A 22,330-nucleotide genomic window follows, 5' to 3' on the forward strand; every position below is an offset into this window, starting at 1 on the left:
TAGAGGTGGGGATAAAGATGGAAGCTGCAACACTAGTTTTTCCTCAAGAGGTGTTACATTTTCTAGAACTAGAAGTAATGAAGTCCAACAAATCAATGACTAAATGTGTGTCTCTTTGCATTTTAAAGACTTCGATGTTTTCAATCGTTATTTTGTTCAATCACAAGCATCACACTTGAATACTGAGGCCTTCAGCTAAGAGTCCAAAGGCACTAGATGCTGGAAGCTGTTGTAAGAAAAAGCTTCAAACAGAAGAGTGTGACCCTCTCTAACAGCCACTGCCTCGTTACATTTGACCTTCAACATGGGGAGAAGTTGGCCAGCAAGTTTGGATGGCTTCTTTGTCAGAGAGTGACTTGTCTGAACTCCATCACCTTCCTCTTTTGTCCAAAGTCAAGCTTATTTATACAGCCCAGAATCAGGAGTTTGTCCAAGATTATTTTACAATCTGTTCAATTATATCCGTGTACTTTCCATCTGCAAGATAACTGATACAGAACAAGTATTTGGAAAGAAAATCCATCATGAACAGGCGAACAATAGTTGCCATATGTACAAGCGTAGATAGAAGTAGCAGCGGCGTTTTGGACATTTTAAGGAAAGACCTCAAGACACATTTTAGAGTTTTAAAGCAGCTGTTGGTTCTGTAGAGGTCTAGAGGAGGAAGAGGAATGAAACTTGGATCTTTTCTAAGTCAAATACCTTCTGTAAAAAAACTCTAATACACTTAAGAGTAAGTACCTCTGGAGGATGTCATCAAGTAAGAGCTCAAACGGAAAATTGTACAGGAAAAAAAATCGCCTTAGAGGTATCAACATTTCCCTGCCTGTCTTATCCTCCCTCGACGAGAGGCCTATCTGTTTTTTGCGTTTGGATGCTGCCTGAGCTGTCATATCTCATTCAGAAAGGAAAGAGGGTTATGGAAATGTGTGTGATGAGCCAGGTGAAACTTGGCTGGGGCTGACATCAACATTTACACAGAAATGAATAAACCTCTTTAATCATCCGGAATTACCACTCTGCATCCCAGATGAAGCAGAGCAAGCCAAATTGTGCCTGCTGGGTGTTGCTGTCATCTGAAGATCCCTAAATATGTTTCAGAGGGTGAGGGGAAGCCGTGCGGGGACATTTTGACGGTGACTTGGTCGCATGCTTTGAACCTGATCTCGCTTCAGAAACTACCTGTGGTATTTTATCCGCTCTTGTGATACTGATCTCACCTGGAACACCATCGTTACATACTACCCTTTATCTATCCAACAGAGCGGTAATTAGCATGTTCGCTGATCCAAATGAGGGATTTCAAAAGAAAACATGCCTGAGTAACCTCTGAACGGGGATTTTACCTTAATCTAAGTGGATCAAATATCCGAGGAGGCGATTTAACACGCTCTGTTGGAAGCAATGAAATAAGCAATTATATTGATCATTACCCTTCTTTTGGTAGTATTTAATAGGCACTTTGGCCCCAACTGAAACATTTAACTTTTGGATGGATTGTAATTCATAGTCACCATGCCCAGTAGTTCAAAACTTTTAATCTCAATCAGATCCAATTTTGAAATCCCATTTTTTGGGATCCAGGATCAGACAAGTCGGCCAGATTTTGTCCCAGTAGTTCAAAGCAATTCAGGATAGGATCACCCTGATCCAGATTCAGACTTTTCAAGATGACTAGATCCTGAATATCAGTGCTTTAATCCTACCGACCTCCATCTAGTGGATATGAAAAATAATACAAGATCCTAATCCTGTTTTTTGGTTTTGAACTACCTAAAATCCAAATCTGATCTGATCAGATAGCGATTAAAAGTTTTGAACTACTGGGCCCAGAGGATGTGACCAAAGGAACCAAGTCACATTTTTAACAGGTATCTTACCAAATCGATTGTCACACACTATTGCAACGTGATATAATCTATGATGACTTTAATGATCTACTTGTGCCACTATGAGATTGACATTTGTTTTTGGTTTCCAAAAAATGCATCGTCAACTATTTGAAGACACGCCATGAGATTTTGTTAGAAGACATTTATAGCCCCTCAAGATTTGCAGCTGCTTTGCTGATCCCATGATTTCTCATATAGTAACATCATTGGGTCTAAATTGGAGTTTGCCAACCTTTTTGATTATGACCAAATATGAGCAAAACTAATTACATTCCCATCCGTCTCAGCTGCTAAACATCATAACTTCTACACATCTGCATGTTAGCATTGTCATTATGAGCATCTTAACATGCTAACGCTAGAATTTAGAACAGTATACAATAACATAGTGTTGCTATATGAGCTTCACACTCTAATTTGTATAATTAGAAGCGTACTTTATGTAAGCACTTTTAAGATAAGCTTCACAAAGATGTGTCAGTACAGGACGAACTCAAAAACAAAGGATGTACCTTGTCTAAGCCATGTAAATAAAAGGGTTCGGCATTTAATAATAGTTCAAGGTTACATGCCAGTGGCACTACTAATTATAATAAAATACATTCTCATCGAGCCTCCTCAACCAGAATCTGATGGCGAAGAGAAGCAAGAGAGTTGAGGGGCGCGGTGCCATCGCTCTTAACAATGTTCTGTTAAAAGTTTCCTTGAAAAATGAACACGTTTTACTGCGAAGAAAGATCACATAGATCAGAATAGCACAGAGTGTCTTTCCAACATGACAAACTGGTGAGGAACGAAAGAGCAAATTGTTCCGTGGTTCCCCTCCTGCCTGCTAAGATGAATGGGATGAACAGGTTCAAGAAAGAGGAGTACAGGAAGGAAATTATGATGTTGAGGTCCTTCTTCAGCGGTTGTTTCTGAAGATTAAACTCGGGTGGCTCCTACTGACGAGTTCAACTCACTAATGAGGTCAACTTAAAGGTGACCTATCATGCAAAATGCACTTTTGTACATCTTTTATACATGAATATGTGTCCCCGGTGTTCCAGGGAACTCACCAAGTGTCAGAAAACACAACCCTCTCTATTTTCCTCCATACCCAAATCTCTTAAAAAGGGGCTGCAACGGATCTGACACACACTGATCCAGATTTGAACACTTCTGTGATGTCACAGAAGTGGCGCTACGGCAATTGGGCCAACTCCACCAATCAGGAGGAGACAGCCACGGACATTGCCGTTCGAAAGCGCTGGAGACGCTGTAGTACATATGCCAGGCCTGTAGATGGTGCTGTTCTCACAGAATCAGCCCAAAGACAGTGTTAAATTGAGCGAAATGAGGAATGGCTAAAATGCATGATCTGTTTGGTATTTTGAAAAATAAAAAGTATAAATATGCCTTATATAGGTATGGTCCTACACTATATTATTCAAATATAGCATGATAGGTCACTTTAAAGAATGCAGTCAGAATATCTTTGAAGTTGGTTTATCCTTAAGTTAAAAAGGCAGCTCTTATTTTTTCAGCCCAATTCTTGTTAATCAACTTGTGTAGAAAAGTTGCACAAATTGAAAGCGATCAAAAATAAACGTTTGAAAACAGTGAGATACTCCCATGTTGACACAGAAATCCAATTTCCCGAGAGTGAAGGGCACATTTGATCTCGTTTAGATGTGACTACTGGCCATGCTTTGAAAGCCAGAGTGTTTGGGATTATGGTTATCTCTGATGCACCACCAACAGAGTGGGTGATAGCAACCTTTTTAAGTGCCTGACTTCACTGCTATCACCTACCATGTCTGATGGCACCAACGAGACTCATATCATGGTTTTATGTCTAAAGAGAGAGGGTGACACACCAGTGCACACATCTTTGTATCGCTGTGGCTGAACATGAGTAATGCAACATTACAGCACTGCAACTTGGCTGCCGACTGGGTCTAACTCAAGTAAAGTCTAAGTAAAGAAAACCACTAAAGCCCAAACCAACGGCTGTTAGGATGGTTTATATGGTGAACGTTTCAACAGACAGTTGCTTATTCAAATATCCAACCGTTATAGAGAAACATAGTTTTTAACTGGTTTCTGTCTGAATGTCAACTCCAATTGGCTCTATTTGGTGTCTACCAACTCGTAAGATAAATATCTGTCTGTTCAGCTGGTAAATGCTTAACTATGATCACCAGCTATTCACAAAATGTGGCCGTCTGCTGTTTGGTGCTGAGCAGTTTATGTGCAGTTTTCTTTCATAGCTTTTATTTCACAGAAAACAACTGATAAAAAAAAAAGATTATACTTACTTTAAAAAACAATCTTTAAATTGATTTGTTCCTAATTAAAAGATTGAATAATTTAACAGGTTGACAAAATGATAATTAAATATGAATTAGTTGTAATTATCATTTAAATGCAGCTTTAATTAATGAGTTAAATACATTTGATTAGGTGCATTCACACCTAATAGTCCGCTCTCTGGTGTGCACCAGACCACAGTTTGTTACATTGTTCAGAAGGTTCGGTTTGCGTTCACACAGGCAAAACTCAAACGGACTATAAACTTTAAACACAATTCATGTGCACGGAAATGCTGTCCAACCATTGGTCAGACATTAAGGGGGTAAAAATCCCGGCAATTTCTACCGGAGCCTCCGCCATGGAGCATCGGCACTTACGGCAGGTTATTCTCATGCTGCTGTTAATCTGGAGATCAACAGACATTCGTGGCCCGCGCATATGATTATATAATCAGACAACGTCTGTTAAAAAACATTATAAACACATATAATGAGAGACGTTCTGCAGTAAGGAGGGGCGTTTCACCGACAACAGGTGTTCTTAGTTTTATGTAGTTGACGGAGAATGTTTACTTTACACGACACTGTTCAACACTTCATTCTGCTTCACTCTTTAACTAAACAACCGCGGATGTCTTGAAAGACTCTTTCGCTAAAGATTTTGAAGATATCCGCGTTCTTGTGACACGTAAATACTGCGCTTCCTATGTTTTGGTGCGGACTGCGTTCACACCAGCAATGAACCGCTCCGAAACCACCTATTTTAGCGGGCCAGAGTCCGGTTGTTTAGTTCACTTAAGAGGTCTCGGACTGTGTTCACACCGACCCAAATGAACCGCACCAAGCGGCTAAACGCACCAGGGTTCGATTCAACCGGACTATACAAGGCAGGTGTGAACGCACCCTATAAGTGTAGCTTTCATCGCTATAAAATCAGTTTTGTATTCTCCCTATGTATACTATCTTGGTTGATCATGTCAGTGAAAGAGAGACGATCTGAAGGCCCTCTTTTGACTGTAAAGATGACACCAAGAACAAATCTTGAAATAAAAAGTCATAAGTCGCTCTCCTGGTGAATGCATCCATTCAAATGTCCTGAATACTTTTTCTCAATTTTCCTACTACTGCTACCATCAATCTATTATCAATGGTGTTCAGACTGTACTGAAATGCATCTTTTATCCCTCCACATTAACGAAAACTGACGCTTAATAGTGGTACGCACTGTGAACAAAGAAGACGTGAAGCGATTTCTTAACAAAACAGCCTGAGGCAAAGAGAAAATTGCTTGTGGAGAAAGAATGCACCAGAAAGATGATCATAAGCAAAGCAATGATTTGCCTCATGAAGGGCGCTGCGCTATGGGATCATATTTACCATGCTTAATCTGCCATACCGGTAGGACTGAGGATCAAGTAGCGGTTTTGGCTGAGGCACAGCGACCTTATAAGAAACTTAATCTAGGTTGGAATTTGTGTAAAATATTAGCAAAAGAGAGGATGTCTTTGTTCTGAAGAAGACCGGTCATGCTACCACACATAATACTGAGCAAACTGAGGCCATCTTTGGAGAGCATGTTGAGATGGATGATAGCGATGCGGAGAGAAATGTGTCTCCGAGGATTTATAAGGCTACATGGAATGACAAAAGGTCAAGGGTCATACATGTTTCATCTCAGGAAGGGCAGAGGAGCAATGAACCTTGGATGGCTTAAAAGCATGTTTGTGGCTTCTGTTCTACGAAAAAAATGGGCCTTCAAAAAGGCGGGAAAATATCAGTCAACTCTTAAATGAAAGAGATAAGGTACCATACGAGACACTTCTAAACCCAAGAAGATGGATAGCGCTTAAGATTGAAGGTTTATTGCAAACATTTTGTCTTCAAGCTTGAAAGACCCAACAGAAAAGCACAGAAAGTAAGTAAAATAATTGTACCAACAAGGTCTGCACTAGTAATAATTGGTACGGCTGATGCTATAGGTGGCTGCCATATGTCCATTGAATCTTTAGATAAAAACCTGCCCGGCTGTGAGGGGCGGCAGCATCGTGTCTCTGAGGAGTTACATCCCATGCTGGGCAACACGGGACAGACGGAGGACAGAGGAAAGACCCAGCTGCTGCCAAAGGGAAATCTTGAATAGCTGGAAACACATTTTTATTTGAAAAGGAAAGCGCCGTGCAAACTACTCAGAAGAAGACCCTGGCTAACAAGGTTACAAATGAATCAGAAGTTTACGTGTTAAAATAATCAGCATAAGGTGATTGTTAGTGAGTATTTTCAAGGTTTTACTGATGGCTTAACCCTCAAAAAAGTGCACACACTGGAAGCAGTAGTTATGTGTCACTGTTTCGATTCAGACTTTGCTGCAGTCTTCTCCTCCTCCCTGCCTCCAACTCATAGCTCGTCTGACACAAACTGCGAGATTACTCCTACACAGAAGACACACCACTCTCCCACTGCTAGCAGAGAATGAATAAGGAGAGTATATTGCATCAATTGAAAAAGCACCTTTAGGAACTTGGAGTTTGTGTGGGTTTGTTGATTTGTTTGCTCATGTGTAACACTTTATGCCATGCATAATGGATTCAAGAATTCCCCCAAGAGCCCCGGCAACAGGAAAATGCAGAGCGAAGTCATACACCAGGCAGCAGAGTGCAAGTCCCGGGCAGCGGATTATATTGATATGATATACTGTAGCAGAAAGTTTATAGGTAGAGCAATGTTTCCCCCAACAGTATGGACGTTTTATAGTTTGCAATATAATAGGATTGTTGTTTGAAATTCATACTTTCTGTTTTCAGATCACACGTAAGACATCGTGAAGTCTATTTTCTGAAGCAAGGGGGGCAACTGGCAGAGAATAAAAATGTGTTTGTTATATCAGATTAGGGCCACTCGATTATGGCAAAAATCCTAATCTCGATTATTTGGGTCAATAATTGATATCACGATTATTAAAAACGATTATCCATTTACTTTGAAAACATCAATTTATTGGAGAAAAAAATGTGAACAGTATGTTTTTAACAGTTGATTACCCTGAACTTTAAGTATAATTCAACTGAAAAACCAAAAAAAAAAAAAGAAAAGAAGAATCGTTTTATTTAGATTACGTTGTTTTCGTAATCGTTGCAAGACATAATTGCGATTAAAATACGATTAATTGAGCAGCCCTATATCAGATTAAAGCATGTCTCTGTCTTGAGGGCAGGGAAAGGATTGTACAGTCAAAACTTGATCCACTTTGATTTTTCACAAAAGCAACTACATTATTCTCATCCCGAATGCTGTTATGTCTGGCTATGTTCTTTATGCAAATACTGTCTTTGTTTGTTTCGCTTTTGTTCGTTATTCCTTCTGTACTCAGGTCTCTTTTGCAAAAGGGATCTTGATTTCCTTTAGACCTACTGATTAAATTAAAGGTTATATCGTGAGTTCTTCACAGCCGTATCATTTTCAATCACAACGTTGTTTATTTGCTTCATTATGTATTTTTTTCATAGCGCTGGCCTTTCTTCACACACAATTTAAAGTGTTGATTTCACTATAAAAATTAACACAGTATTTGGAGTTTTATTACAGTTTGTTGCTGTTGCGGCCTCTTTGTTTTCCTGTTCTGAGGTAATCTAATGCACTGAGAATAAAGGCTTCTATTTTTCCCTAGTAAGTTATTCAAAGTCAACTGCAGATAACCTAAAATAACAAAGAACAATTACGCTGTCCTTGTTTTCAGTTCTAGGTCAGGGGCTGGGGTATTAGCTTGTAAGATGTCTGTTTAACATAGAGGTTAGGCCATTATCCGCCATTACATGCATATTTTCACTCTGTGGCGGGAGGTGTATTGTTAGTTTAATCCTTCAGTTGTTGTGCTTCGGTCTCCAGAACTTGTCATTCATCTTGATGAGCTGTCTACCTTGAAAAGGACATCCAGCCCGAGGGCGAGCTCATCAGCATCTAGAAAAGCTCCTGCAAGCATCATAGCAGCAGATGGCATAAATAAAAAGTAAACATACCTTCCATGTTTAAATGGTGCAGGCACTCCCGGGTTCAAACAGTGAGTATAGACTCTCAAACTTTTAAAGTTTTCACATATTGGCCTTTAAATTCTGCTGTACGCATCAGGATTGATAAAACTCAACAAAGACCTGTGACGATGACGTTCAAAAGGAAAAAGCTGTTTTACCTCTGCCACACAACCTTCAGCTGCTCCTGTAGCTGGTTGTCACTTTGTCTTTTTATTTGCTGCCTGTTGACATGTAATGCTGTCACTTTGTTTCCCTTCACTTTACCAACTTTCCAAACAAAGAACCCAGGCAGCCAACCGGACAGTCAATGAAATGAGCACAAGAGTGGAAAGACATGGAAGTCAGGTTGGGACAACTTCACAAAAATAGACTTCACTCAGCACAGACTGTCATACCCACACACCAGTGTCACATTAGAATATTTTTTCGCCGGTCAACATGTCCGTTAAAGTTTAAATCTTCCGGACAACATTTAAAAATTGCCGGTCAAAGGTCTTCTTTGTTATTTATTGAGCTTTAAAACAAATTGATATGATTCGATATTAAACAAACTAATAATAGTAGATTAACTATTCAAAAGTGTACAGTAATTTACAATAACACGGGAATAATAAACAGAGCACTCTCTCCCTCTCCTGACAGCCCGCCAGTATCATGCAGTTCGCGGATCAGTAATGAGTGACCCGACAGTAAAACTATACGTATCTATAACTAGATTAGGTAGTTTGAGAGGTAATTAAAATAGCTACGTGTGATATTCTAACCTGAAGTGTGTTTTGTTCCGCTCACCGCTGCATGTGATCATGCAGAGCTGCGTGTCGACTCGTCAGCAGCAGCTGATATCTCTCTCTCCCGTCAGATTAGACTTCCATCGCGTTTATGTCCATATCGATCAGATCTAGCTAGTTCTAGCTAATGATAGGACTACCTGCTTATTAAAAGACACCTAAACAATAAGTGTCGCTATGCAACTGGGTGAGGCCGCAAAGTACAGCGCTATGCATTTGTTTACGTGCCCGCCGGAACTCCGAGGCATTACCAACAGATCAACGCACAATCAACCCATACAGGACATCTCTTTCTCCACATTAAATGTTACACCAGTCTATGTGTTAGACATTATAATTGACTATTCTTGTCTGTCACATACTCTTTTGTCTGTCACATAAGTGGCGCAACTGATGCGTTATTGCGCTAAGGGAACATTATTTTTGAACGGACACTTTGACCGGAGAGATTTAGATTTGCCGGTCTTCAGTATATTTTACCGGTCATAGTCCGGTAATTACCGGCGAATGGGAACTCTGCCACACACGGCACGTATTCTTAAGTGTTTTTCACGAAGAAACCACATCCTCACAGGGAATGTTAGCCTGAATTTCCGAACTATTGGGTCCTTACTTGGAGGTCAACAACATTCAGAAAGCAAAGTGAAGTTGACTGAAGTAGCACAAAAAGCAGAGGTTTCTATCCCACTGTGATCTCTCTTCACAAAGTAGTTGAACTCTTCATCTGAGCAGACATGTGAGTGGGTGTTGATGTTCCTTTTTTAATTTATTCAGAGGCACTGAAATCTATATTTTGATGAAATCATAAATTGATAAATTGCCATATTTGTAGGTTGCTGTTCAGTGAAACTCCAGCAGAGGTTATTTGAGTCTCATTACTTTCAGTCACTTTCCATTTCCTCTGCTCTGTTCCATGACCTTTAAGTCAAATGCTGCCTGAAATTCAAGATTTTAAATGTCAGGCAAGTCAGAATGATGTAGATGTTGAAGAGCTGACAAGTCTTTAAGTTTTGCTGCTCGTCTAAAACATTAAAATAAACGAGTTGGCGATATTCTGCGTTTTCTTTTAGTCAAAGAATCCCATGAAAAGACCAGAACCAATCACGTGTTTTCAAAACTCTAGTACTTTCCGACTCTGCCAGCCTGTCTGTGGTTCTCACTGCCAAGCCAATTTGTTCCTGCTGCAGAACTTAATGCCAGAAATCAGATAATGAACACATTCTTTCAATATATCATTTAACATTTCAAAAATGAGCTGGAAACTAGTTTTTGGCTAATGTTGCTTAAACAGGAATATTTAGTATTTTGTCGGGCCTATTTTCGGCTTGATATTTAGAAAATTATTGTTTACAGCAGCAGATCATATATGGGATTGACTCAAAACAAACTGCCCATGATGTTCATGATCATGAGATAACGCCTGTCAATCAGTGCTAATGATGTTGTTTTGTTTTGGTGTACTGCATAGAGGAATAAGCTAATACAAAATCCTCTTTGTGCACACAGGAAGTACTTATGTTGTTAGCTCAAAATAAGGGAATATAGAATAACACCAAGGCTTTTCTCTTATAAAAAGAGTACACATATAGTGCATACGATGCTAAAAATGTACCCCTGCTCTCCTGATGGTAACCGGCACTCTGACTCTCGCTCCCCCTTAGCACCCTGTTTAATGATCAATATTCCTGACAACCCAAAGAGCTATCATTAGCAAAAACCTTCCCCAGCAGTTCTTGTATGGGAGGCGGGGCTCACCACACCAATTCAGCCTTGACCCCATAGATGACCCTTTAAATTTCACAATGGGCAGCCTACAATAGTTGCCATGCGCCTCGTGGTTTAATCTCCACAGCCCATCTGCTGCGGCTGCTGCCTGCGCGCTGAATCTGCGAGAGGAGAGGGAGTGCCCCGCTCCCTCTGAAGCTCCTGGGTCTGTCTCACTACATCCTGCGGGACAGCTGTATGGTAATGTGCACGAGAGCCGGGGACAGCAGCGGTCTCTGGGATTGCCAGGCAGACACAGAACAAGGACTCCCTTCTCAGTGGGAAGCCAAAGGCATGAACTTGGCAGATTAGACATTCAGGAAACAAATAAGGCTCCATCACAGACGGGCATCCGAAATCCAGAACACAACAACCCAACACACAAGGCAGCCGAGAGAGGGAAAAGGGAATTCTTAAACCATCTAAGTGATTGAGTGAGTAACTCTGCCTGCCACCGTGTGGGTTTCCTCCCTTTTAAAACAAAATACACAAAATACACGCAGTAATTAGGAAAGACATTCTATCCACAGGAGTCCTTATGTTGTGAAATAAATAGCTGCAGTATTAAGATAGTCAGCTTTTATGGCTAAAATGAAGAGGAATTAATTATTTACTCAAGCACTGCTGCAAATTCTGGTTTTATTTTCTCCCGAGCCTCAGTTAGAAGCTGGTCAGTGACAGCTGCTGTCAGACGTCTCCGGGCCGACCGGTGCAGTAAAATGTCGATGCTCGGGGAAAATCTAATCAATAATTCAAGGCCACGCAAGTTGCAAATTTAATACCGACGCGACAATGACGAAGGACAGGCAGGGGCGTGGGCAGCAGAGGAGGGACCCCCCCCTCTATCTGTAAACTGTTGCCTGGCAACAGGATTCACTCTTGCTGGCCTCCAGGCTGCAGTGTGCTGCCTCTGGCCTCATCCAGGGATATGGTGCTTTTTTGCTGTTAAGAGTCAACCAATTCTGGCAATGGATGCAGGGCATGCCATTCAGTAATGAGGCCTCGAATGGCGGCTTCCATTTCAAACAATTGACAATCTGACACAAAATCTGAAACCAGAGCTAGGTTATGAACCAGGGAATTACTTTCCATGTGTACTATTATAATTATGTGTTACTCAGATAACAATACCATGAACATCAGGCCACAGCCCCTACAGGAAACAGCACTACATCTAGAGTTCCTCTTTTCCCTCCTCTACTGGCCATGCCATCTGTCTCTGATGCATTTCAGTGATGAGGACACTTAATTGTTATGCAGGGGAGATGTGTTTACAACAAATGGATTGTTACCAAGCGTTCAGCCAGTCTCGGAAACACAGGCAGTATAAAGTGCATCACGATGAAGGAGATGGGGAAATGATTTACATAATTTCCACTGGAAGATAAAACAGACTAATAGAGAGGAGGTGCGGTCAAAGTGCAAGGGAAGAGAAAGTCCATTTTTGGGATTTATTAAAAACCCTCAGCTAAAACCTCGACATGCAGAGCATAACTCACCGACATTAAGAAACACCAAAGCACAAACCATCTTGATGAAAGATGCTTTTCTTTGGGAAAAGTGTTGAAGCCTCTCAGAAATGCAAATGTGAATACACCTGACGATAAACAAAGCAAATAAACAAAGCAGCCAGTTTAGCAAATATTTGACTTCAATGTTTTCTATTGGGTCTTAGCAGAGAAGTGCTTTTTAGCTTCCAAAGTCAAATAATTATTTATCAGTAGTGAAAAATATTACAAGCATGTTTGATGATAAGTTTAAAGTCTATGATAGCACATGGGAACCTTCACTTTGGATTAACTTAGGAAGAATCAGCACATTCGAGTTCAACTGAAATGAAAAAATCTGTGCTAACGAGTGACTCACGACGACAGAGACCCACCGACTGCTTTCCCCTCTGCTGGTTCCCTCAACATCTTCATTCAGCTGCAAAGAGGTCCTTTCCTGAAGCAATTTGAAGTCACAGATAGAAGTAAACTGAATGTGAGCCTTGAGCTTTGAGACAAATTGGAGCAATATATTCCCAATATACAATCTTTCAGTTCAATTCTTCTTGCTCTTCTCATTTCTCTGGACAGTGTTTCCTTTCATTTTCACTAAAAGTTACATTACATTACATGTTAGACGCTTTTATCCAAAGTAACTTACATACTCAATACTGTGGACAATCCCCACAGGAGCAATTTGGGGTGAAGTGTCTTGCCCAGGGACACAACGACATGCTGACTGCAGTGGGGTTTGAACCTCCTGATCTGAACACCAACGCCCCACCACTGCGCCACACGCCTCCCATAAGTTCAGAAAGATATCCATTTAATGTGTCGAATTTCCAGAACTGGATATTCATATTAGCCTTACATTTGGTCATTTTTATGAGATTGTCCCCTTCCAGTAACACGGAAATCATTCTAAGAAGGGATCTCTTAATTCACTGTTCTTATGGGCACCTGATTTGGAAACTGTACTAAAGAAGCTGTCTTTTACATTTTGTATATAATTAATCCCAACCAACTACATCAAATGTCTTTCTTCCTTCTTACAGCATCTCTTTTAAATATGTTGACTTTCTTATTTGGCATTTTTGTATAGAAAAGTACCAACAACTGTTTTTTTTCCCGTTAAATGGAAATATGTTATATACTATTTCATTTCATTTCAAACCTTTATTTAGACAGATTGGTCCCTTGAGATCATCGATCTCATTTACAAGGGAGACCTGCATCATTTAGTTCCACATGAAACATAAAAACAACATACAAACAAACAACAGAGGATATCATATTTACATATTCAACATTTACAAATACCCAGAGTGTCAGAAAGCATTTCATTTAGACGTGCCTTAAATACATTCAGAGAAATAAAAATGCTCAATTTCAATTTTGCCTGTAGACTGTTCCAAGCAAGTGGAGTTGCGCACATAAAAGCTGTCTTACCTAAGAAAGTCCTTACTCTTGGCACATCTAACTATAAATGAATAGATATGTAAATGTATATACAAAGAAAAACTATAGCAACTGTATATTGCCACAGGGCAGTGTTGCCCATCTGTGAGTATAGTTCTCCGCTTGTGTCTCTTTTGGGTCAAATATAGGATAAGTTTATTTTCCATATCTCTTCCTCCTATAATAGGATTTAATCTTGGTTTCTGGAGATATGGTCTGCTATCTGTACAGGCATGTATTGTGGACTTCTCAACAATTTCCACACAGACCGAGTTCTCTTCACAGTTCAGAATGAATTCATTGAAATTCATGGCTGTCTCTGGACTCTGCCGCACTTCACCACCGTCTGCTGGATTTTCCATTGGTCACCAGCGATATAAGAGAAGATCAACCAGCGATACTCAACGGATCCTCTGTTTTCCTGCACACCATTATATGTTTGTCATGCCTGTTTATTTGAAGTGTTAAAATATGCATTAGAGCAGATAGACCTTAGAAAGTGTGCTCAACATTTTAAGATGTGTTTTATATTAGGTAATACTGTCCTTTTTAATAAGTGAAGGTAACCATGTGGAACCTTTTTTACAGTTCTGATATAAAACATTACTGTGGAATTGAACTCTTGTGTGATTATCTTCCTGGAAACTATTTTACAACATAGTTTCCTTTTTTACAGTTTGTTAAGGGTCCACAAAGTATCTGAAATACAATAAAGGCCGGGCAGCACTAGAGATAGTAAAACCCTTTAAAGAATTAAAACATGAATTAGCATACTGGCAAGATGTGCAAGAGAGCTCCCATCAACTCAAGAGATTGGACGACAAAGTCTGAGGATAACTGGCATTTTAGGGGTTTACATTAGGGGGGAAACAAATTGTTACTGAAGAAAAAAGTGACATTTTGAAATAGCTCTCTGGTAAAAATATCTTACCGTTATATTCTCAGTTGGAAATTAGGGCTGAACGATTTATCGATTTTAAATCGAAATTTGAAATGATGTGATTATCAAATCAATTTTTTATTTTATTTTTTTCTTCTTGTGTGTCAGTCATCCACACCAATCAGAAGTGCTGTGCTCCACATGTACCAGCCATTGTTAACCAATCAGAAGTGGCCCATGATAGAAGGTGATAGACAGATTGATCCAATCACCTGCCAAGTATTTTTGAAAGTGCCTGCCTTTTCCAAATGGCTTCCAATGGAGCTTTCCTAGATGGTTTGGTGAAACAAACCATCTGAGTCAGGTTAGTAATGCTCCATCACATGTTCTACATCTATTACAGGGTGAATCTTAAACTGAAGCTTGACTTTAAAGCAACCCAACGGAAGTGTCATCTAAGTTTAGTTCTTTCACTCGTAGCTCGGGCTGCGGGGGTGCTAGAGACGGGAGCACGTTGATACGACCTTCCTAGTCGGAGATATGGCCGCATTTTACAATAAACTTCCGTTGGGTCGCTTAAAAACAAATATCGCACATCGAATCGCAATATCTGTCAGAAAAATCGCAATTAGATTTTTTTCCCCAAATCGTGCAGCCCTATTGGAAATTGTTCTTTTGAAAGTAAAGAACAAGAACAAGAAACAAGAAGAAAGTGGACTTGGTAGCAGGCGTAGTGTTCGCAGGTGCGTCTGCAGCTGGTTGGGGGGATGGAGCAGCAGAACAACCTGGCCACGAGGCTCTCTGACGCACGGCGAGATCCCACTCTCTCCCACGCTCATCACAAATTGAAGAGGCCAGTCAGACCGAATCAGCACTTTCTGCTCTCCACTGTAGCGTGCTGATGTTGTGAGGAGGTGTAAGGGAGGCCCTGAGAAGATCAGGGGAGATGAAGCATGAAGTGCACATGTGGTTACCGAAGGCATTAAGCACCTCCAGGGTGACTTCATCTCCACTGACTCTGCTAAATCTAATGAGCATGAGAACTTCTCAAAAGGATTTCATGATGTAAGTTTTTGTGGTTGGAGCAGGCAAGCTCCCATCTGACATCTTTCTGGTGTTGAGGAAAGCACTTCAACTCGACTGTACTGGGGAAAATTATAATGGGATATGATGCCATGCCAACCTATAAAGTCATGGTTTGCTGTCAAATATGTATCACTGTCTAAAAAATTACCCCAAAATGTCAGTTTGAGTTGAAGGCAATCTTGTTGTGGTTCTTTAATTCATAAAATATGCCATGCACCAGTATTCTATATGTGAGGTATTATTAAAGGGCTCCCCTTGTAATACTGAAAAAGTTCAGAATAAAGTTTCTGAATTAATCACTTTAATGAAGGTGTTGATATTCTCAGCTGCAGATGGTGTGGGAGGCCGCCTTTGTGGACTTATCAAGCCCAAATATTTAGTCATTTTAATTGGTAAACATCGCCAGATAGGAAGTGGAAATTAAAGGGGATACTTGGCGGAGTTCAAACATAATTTCAACACATCATTAATTAAGATTATGTACATCTAGTGACAAGAAATTAACCTGTAATGATTTTTAAGGGTTTCATTTTAACGGTCACACATTTAAAAGGGTACCCTGTGATATTCTGACAACTATTACATCTGTGTGTGAGTGATGTTTATATGAGTGGGTTCTGCTAACGACAGCGGCAAAAGAAAAATAGAGAGTAAATAATGAATGATAGTTAGAGAACAATGTTTTAGATACACTGGGGAATTTGTCAAATGTATCGCATCAAAATCCTTGGAGAGTGAACTAGTGCATATGTGACAAAGTTTGTATAAATTCCCCAAAGAGACCCTTAAAACCATCATCAAATATCTACGAGCTATACTGTCCATATTATACCCGGATTAATGATTCATCACATTTTGATACAGTATGTTCCATTAGAGACCAAGGAGTCAGCAAATAAGTATGCATGAACAATTCAGAGGGAAAATTCAGTGGGAAAAGAGTGCTTTAAAAAAGTTTACTTTAGGAGTAACTTGAATGTGGCTTAGTTTAAATTCTGTCCCCAAGATGGTATTGTTTTCCCTCTGGACTAATGGTAAGCAAGTGGGAGGGTGTAACGAGCGGAGTAATGAGGCAGGGCTAATTACATCAGAGCTCTGCTTAAATGAAAGGCTGCGGATGTTGCTAGTCAGCTAGGTGACGTAGCAGGAAAATCTAATGTAGCCATGGAATCCCTTCATTGTCATCAATCACAGTGAAACACAGGATGCTGACACACTGCAGCTGAGACACAAACAAAAAGATCAAGCAGCTGCTCTGTGCTCATGTATGTGTGCATTTATGTGAAGAGCCTCTCATTGATTTTCCATTTTGTATTAGTAAATTAATCCCTACAACGTGCCCCGCCTGTCCTCATCAGAGGAGAGAATATTGATTGCTTGGTTATACAGCCCTAAGGAGGCCATGAATTGCTAATCAAAATCAAAAATCTGCAGGGAAATGCATCGGGGTAAATATTCAATTCCTTGCCACGCAAAACAAACAGCGCTAAACTGCTGTGGGACTGAGGAAATGGAGCAGAGTCACTGGTGGTGGTGGTTGTTGTTGTTGTTGTTGTTGTTGTTGTTGTTGTTGTTACCTGGGATAATTAGTTTTCTTCAATTTAAAAACCCAAGAATGGCAAGAGTTGTGTGTTAACGGCATAGTGTATACTTTAAGCGACATGAACGTTTCTATTGTTTCTAAAACACAAACGCTTATCCTGGGAATGACAGGCTTTTGCCAGAGATATTGTTATTGCACGTTTCAAAGGATTATCCATTCATACCATAATATCTATGGCAGCAAATATTGAAAACTAATATTAATAACAACTGACTAAAAATGAATAAGTAATCTAAAGCCCCAACAATGTCATTAAATTGCTCTTTGTGCCTGACCAACCCAATACGTTCTATAAGACAAAGAACGTATGCCCAAACTTGAAACTGAAACAATGAATTCAAAGATTAATCGATTGCCAAAAAAGCTGCACACTGCTCTAACAAAACGTAAACACTAGCAATTGTACTTTTTTTTTTATGTCTGACAAAAATAATCCTTACACCGCAGGCATCTCTGACAAAACAACATCTCACAAGCCAAGATGGTGCTTTTCCCATACTTATAAAACTTGGACTGAAAAGATGAAGATGATCACGCAATTTAAATGTTGTCTTGGCAGCAACAAGAGGATTGCTGGTGACATACTTTTTCTGGTGCGATACTTAATGCCACGCTCCTGCCTAATGTGAGATCGTGATAACACTCCGGAAAACACTGGAGCGTTTGAAGTACAGCTTTATCACACACCTCCCTCCAATTGGTGCTCCTCCATTATTATCCCTCAGGCAGCACAAGAAAATAATTTCCCCTCACGCTGAGATAAAGTGTGTATACTTAGACAAATGCACCCAAGCAGCTGGCTGAATGTAGAATCAGTATGAAATGCTGAAATGAGATTCTTACTCTTTTCTACGTGGACAATGCTTTTATTCAACGAGAAGTCAAAGCTGTCATGAGCAGTAAGAATACATGTCTGGATAAATGATGTCAAGCTGGTAAAGGATCTACTTCTTCTCTCAGTGCAGATCCATGCACACACAGTGAGACCGATGATAGATCAAAAGGGATGTCTCTGCTTTATGTTTTCCTTGTAGCCTGATGTGACCTACCATTAAATGCAGATGTGCTCCCTGGGAAATCGATGTTTATGCTTCTCATGCTACCTGGCAGAACAGAAAAACGTCAACACTTTCATGGAGATGCAGAAATACTGTAAATGAGATGCTGTCCATATTGTCTCAATGGAAACATTAGAGAATGGTGCATTTGATTCTACATGAAGCTTAAGGCACAATAAGATTGGGCTTTGTCAAAAGATGAACTATCAAAAGCAATACAAGCCATAGATAATCCCTGTCAACTATGAATTATGATCCACTAGAAGTGTGCGGTTGTGTGTGTATTTGCTTAGAACCTTTCTTTTCATTTTGCTGTTTCGTGTAGGTTGCAAATTGCAAGAATGTATCCAAGAAGAAAATAAAGAAACTGTCAGGTGTCCAAAAAGCCCAAATATAGTGGACACACAGAGGACAACGTTTGTCCAAAACAACAGTAAATCTGGTGTTTGTTCTTCTCTGCTGCGAGCACTCTTACCCTTGTTGAGCTGGGGTGGGACATCCAAGTCCTTCTCATTCTGCCATTAAACTAAAAGTAAAGTATGTCCAAAGTAGTCCAGTTAAAAACTATTTTGATCTAGAATTGATCCCCTCCATATCCAAACAATCAGCAACAATATTTGCAAAATAAACAGAATTTTTATCGGATTTTTGAGTTATTGTGATTTTTAAAGTCTTGTTAGACTATAAAAAATAAACTGATGCACTGATAAACTCCTCGCTTTTCTTTATAAACAACCACAAATTAAGATCCCTAAATAAAAAGCATGAACCAGTAATATATGTGAATCATGACTCCACACATGACACATGACTCAAACTGCAGTAGACCGGACTGAGCTCCTGCAGTCAGTCTGAAGCAGAAACGCAGCGTTTGACCTCCCACTGCTACAGAACGTCAAAGATCACTGATGCTCTACAGGATTCTCCATTATCACTGCACTCCTTCATGCCATGCCCAGTCAGAATACTGGCAGCCACTTTGCATCTGCCAACGTTTGCCCCATCAAACTCTAGCAGACCCAGTGGTGATATTATAGCCAAGCAAATCATCCAGAGACCCCAGCAAGGGGACTGAAGGTCAAACAGTAGGGCAACTGTTCATTTGGTACAGTTATTAAAACAGCCATTACAAGTTATCCTGGTACTTCAAACATGTCGGTGAAATGTATCACCAAGAAGCCTCGTTTATCCACTGATCACATTAGACATCTTCAATCAAAGTATTAATACGATTAATATTTCCTTTTAATTGATTGGCATTTAATGGTCATGTTAAATGGACTGCTTTTAAACAGAGCTTTTCCAGTGTTTGCAACACCTCAAAGCGCTTTACCTCAACACAAATCATCATTCACACACACATATATACATAGGCAGAGATTACCATACAAGGTGCCAAATGCTCCTTCTATATTGCCAATTTTAAAGTTAAGCTGTTTCTGAAAACAAAACTTAAACAAAACCTTTTGATCTTTTATCACAGACCGTGTGTTTGGGAATTATTTTCCAAGGATTTTTCAGTAAAATTACCATGGCATTAAACCTGAAGAGACGTGCAACAGTGTAAGAGCTTCTCCAGATTAGTAATGTGGTATTGAGTGCAGCACTCATAGTCGTCATAACAACCTGAACATTTATTGAAGCTCTTAGCTGTGAGTGTCTGCATGTGGGAAATGAATGAAGAGTTGGTGCTTAAAAAACAGCAGATGTGTGTCTGAGGGATACGGGAGCAGCTTATAAATACTAATTTCTGGAAGAGGTAGAGAAGAGGATAGAAAACAGCAGGAATCGCGTTGTGTTCCGGCACTAAAGATGGGATTGGGAGGTGTCCGTGGTTTCACAAAACTAAAGCGTGAATAGAGAGAGCCACAACAGTGATGCTGATAAACAACTGCAGCAAACAACATGAAGGATACCCATCAAACCACAATGTCTTCATCAAGAAGCTAGCATTGAAGACACAGGATGTGAATACAGACATCGCCTTAACGCACAAACCCTTTGAGCAGTAATCAGCATGGGGAAGGTCCAGGGTGACTCTGAACCTCAGTGACCATTTCAATTTAGTTCATGCTGCCCCCTAGAGGTAACAAAACGCCATTTCCAGCTGTTGCAGACACGCATTTCAAGCACCAGCTGAGAGCACAAGGGGATTGGCTTTTCCCTACTGCACATGAAATGATGCTCTACATGAAACTGTGGAAAGAAATATAAGAGTAAAATATGTTTTTCTTACCTGTTTGTTTTACAAGTTCCATGACAGGAGAGCAGGACATGGAAGAGAAAAGAGAGAACAAATAAGTTAGTGAAAGGTTCATTATTCAAAGTCAAGAGAGTAAGGTCTGCTACAATAACAATATAACCCCATGGTGGATGGATGCTCACCCCTAATGTTAGCTGGAATGGACCCCAGCCCAAAAATACCCTGAATGCTAGTAAATGGATAGATTAATTTTTTCATTTGAAAATCTGGGCACTGACCATTTCTTGTCCTTAGTAAAACCTTCAATGATCTGTGGACTATTCTTAGTCACAAGGACAATGTTTCTGGACACGTGCTCTTATATTGAATTTTTCAGATGTCAGTTTTCCTTTTTTTCCTGGGGCAGTCCAAGAGGAAATTGATTAAACCCGTTGTTTGAGGGACACCAGAAGTTTCATAGACCAATATGTCAGATGAAGGGCAAATTAAGTCAAAACTTTCTTCACCGGTATGCAGTACTATGCGTGTTTTAGGTGCACTGACGATATCTAACTACTGTTGCCATAACTTTTGAACTGCAACACAAGCAGGTGGGGTGAAGAGGATTTGGACAGCAGATGGTAAATGGAATCTAGTAACAGTACATATTTGAAATTATGCACACTTTAAGGTTTATATTTGTATTGTTACATGCTTTAATGTTCAAAAAGGTCTTTATTGTTCTCATACTGCCTCCGCTGCAGTACCTCTTTTCACCCTCTGTCTGAAACCAGAGCCCAGTCTGCTCCCATTGGTTAGCTGGCGACGGTGTTGCGATTCGTCAACCGCTTAGAGATGTCCCGCCCCTTAGCCTAACATGTATAATGTGTTTGAGCGCTAGCCAATAGAAGCGCAAGTGTTACATAGTGATGTTACTGTGTTACAGAAGTAAATAAAGGAGCATTTGTAGACCACATTACACACTACAGGGTGGGAAACCCCCAAAAAGCAGAAAAGGGCCTCTTTAAGTTAAGCTTTTTTATTTGAAGTTTAAGAATGTCAAATGACTCATCAGTTATGTGATACAAGATGAGAATAACCTGCTCAGAATAAAAATCATTAAAAAAAGTTCATACAAAAGTCGATAGCTTTGAATTTGTTTGCATGGTAGAAAAAAATGTGTCCTTCTGTGAGGATGACTTGCAAGGACTAACAAAGGCTTGGATTCAGAGGTATTTGTTGTGGGTGTCTGATGTCATGTTGTGTAGGGGATTTTTTTACTTTTGGTACATATAAATCAATTTTGGTTCCTTAGTTTCTCTACCAATCGTACAGACCGGCACATACTGAAACGGTATGGGCATCAAGGATTTAAAGCACAAACAGCTGAAAAGAAAAAGTAATTTCAGTGTTTGGTTCAAAGGGAACTAGAGCTGGAACAGTGAGGAACAGGGACAGTGTGCAGTCAGTCGTCTAAAAGCTAGATGTGAAAAACTCCCACACACTGTGAGAAGATTCAATTCACAGGAATAGAAGTGCATTTATTTTCCACTTAAACCCTACTTTACTGTCAGAAATGTGGTCACTTATTCATTTAAAAGTTGCACAAACAAGAAACCCTCGATATGAAATGTTGTTACATGCTGTCAAATAACAAAATTGACATAAGACATTCAATGGAGCTCTCAAAACCGCCTCTTAAAATGTACTTTAAAAAAGGGACGAATATGGACATTATGTAGTACAATATGGAAGGGAAATTGCAGCAATTCCTCGACTGCGTCACAGACCTTTGAGGGGTGACAAAATTAGA

At 40.0% G+C, this 22,330-nt stretch overlaps 1 protein-coding gene across 4 annotated transcripts in view; it reads right to left on the reverse strand.

Annotated features, from left to right (window-relative positions):
* fbxw7 (F-box and WD repeat domain containing 7) overlaps positions 1 to 22,330 on the reverse strand; it is a 122,515-nt gene that overhangs the window by 34,306 nt on the left and 65,879 nt on the right. The window contains exons 1-2 of one of the 4 annotated variants that reach the window (XM_079665223.1): positions 12,646 to 12,694; positions 12,263 to 12,360 (exon numbers count right to left, since the gene is read on the reverse strand). The exons of the other annotated variants lie outside the window; for them this stretch is intronic. Coding sequence (XP_079521349.1) covers positions 12,263 to 12,360; positions 12,646 to 12,685 — 138 coding nt within the window. The 5' untranslated portion in view covers positions 12,686 to 12,694. Of the gene's footprint in view, positions 1 to 12,262; positions 12,361 to 12,645; positions 12,695 to 22,330 lie in introns of those variants that run through there. 4 annotated transcript variants of the gene reach the window in all.

Source organism: Notothenia rossii, assembly GCF_949606895.1.
Source record: "Notothenia rossii genome assembly, chromosome: 1".
Lineage (NCBI taxonomy): Eukaryota > Metazoa > Chordata > Actinopteri > Perciformes > Nototheniidae > Notothenia > Notothenia rossii.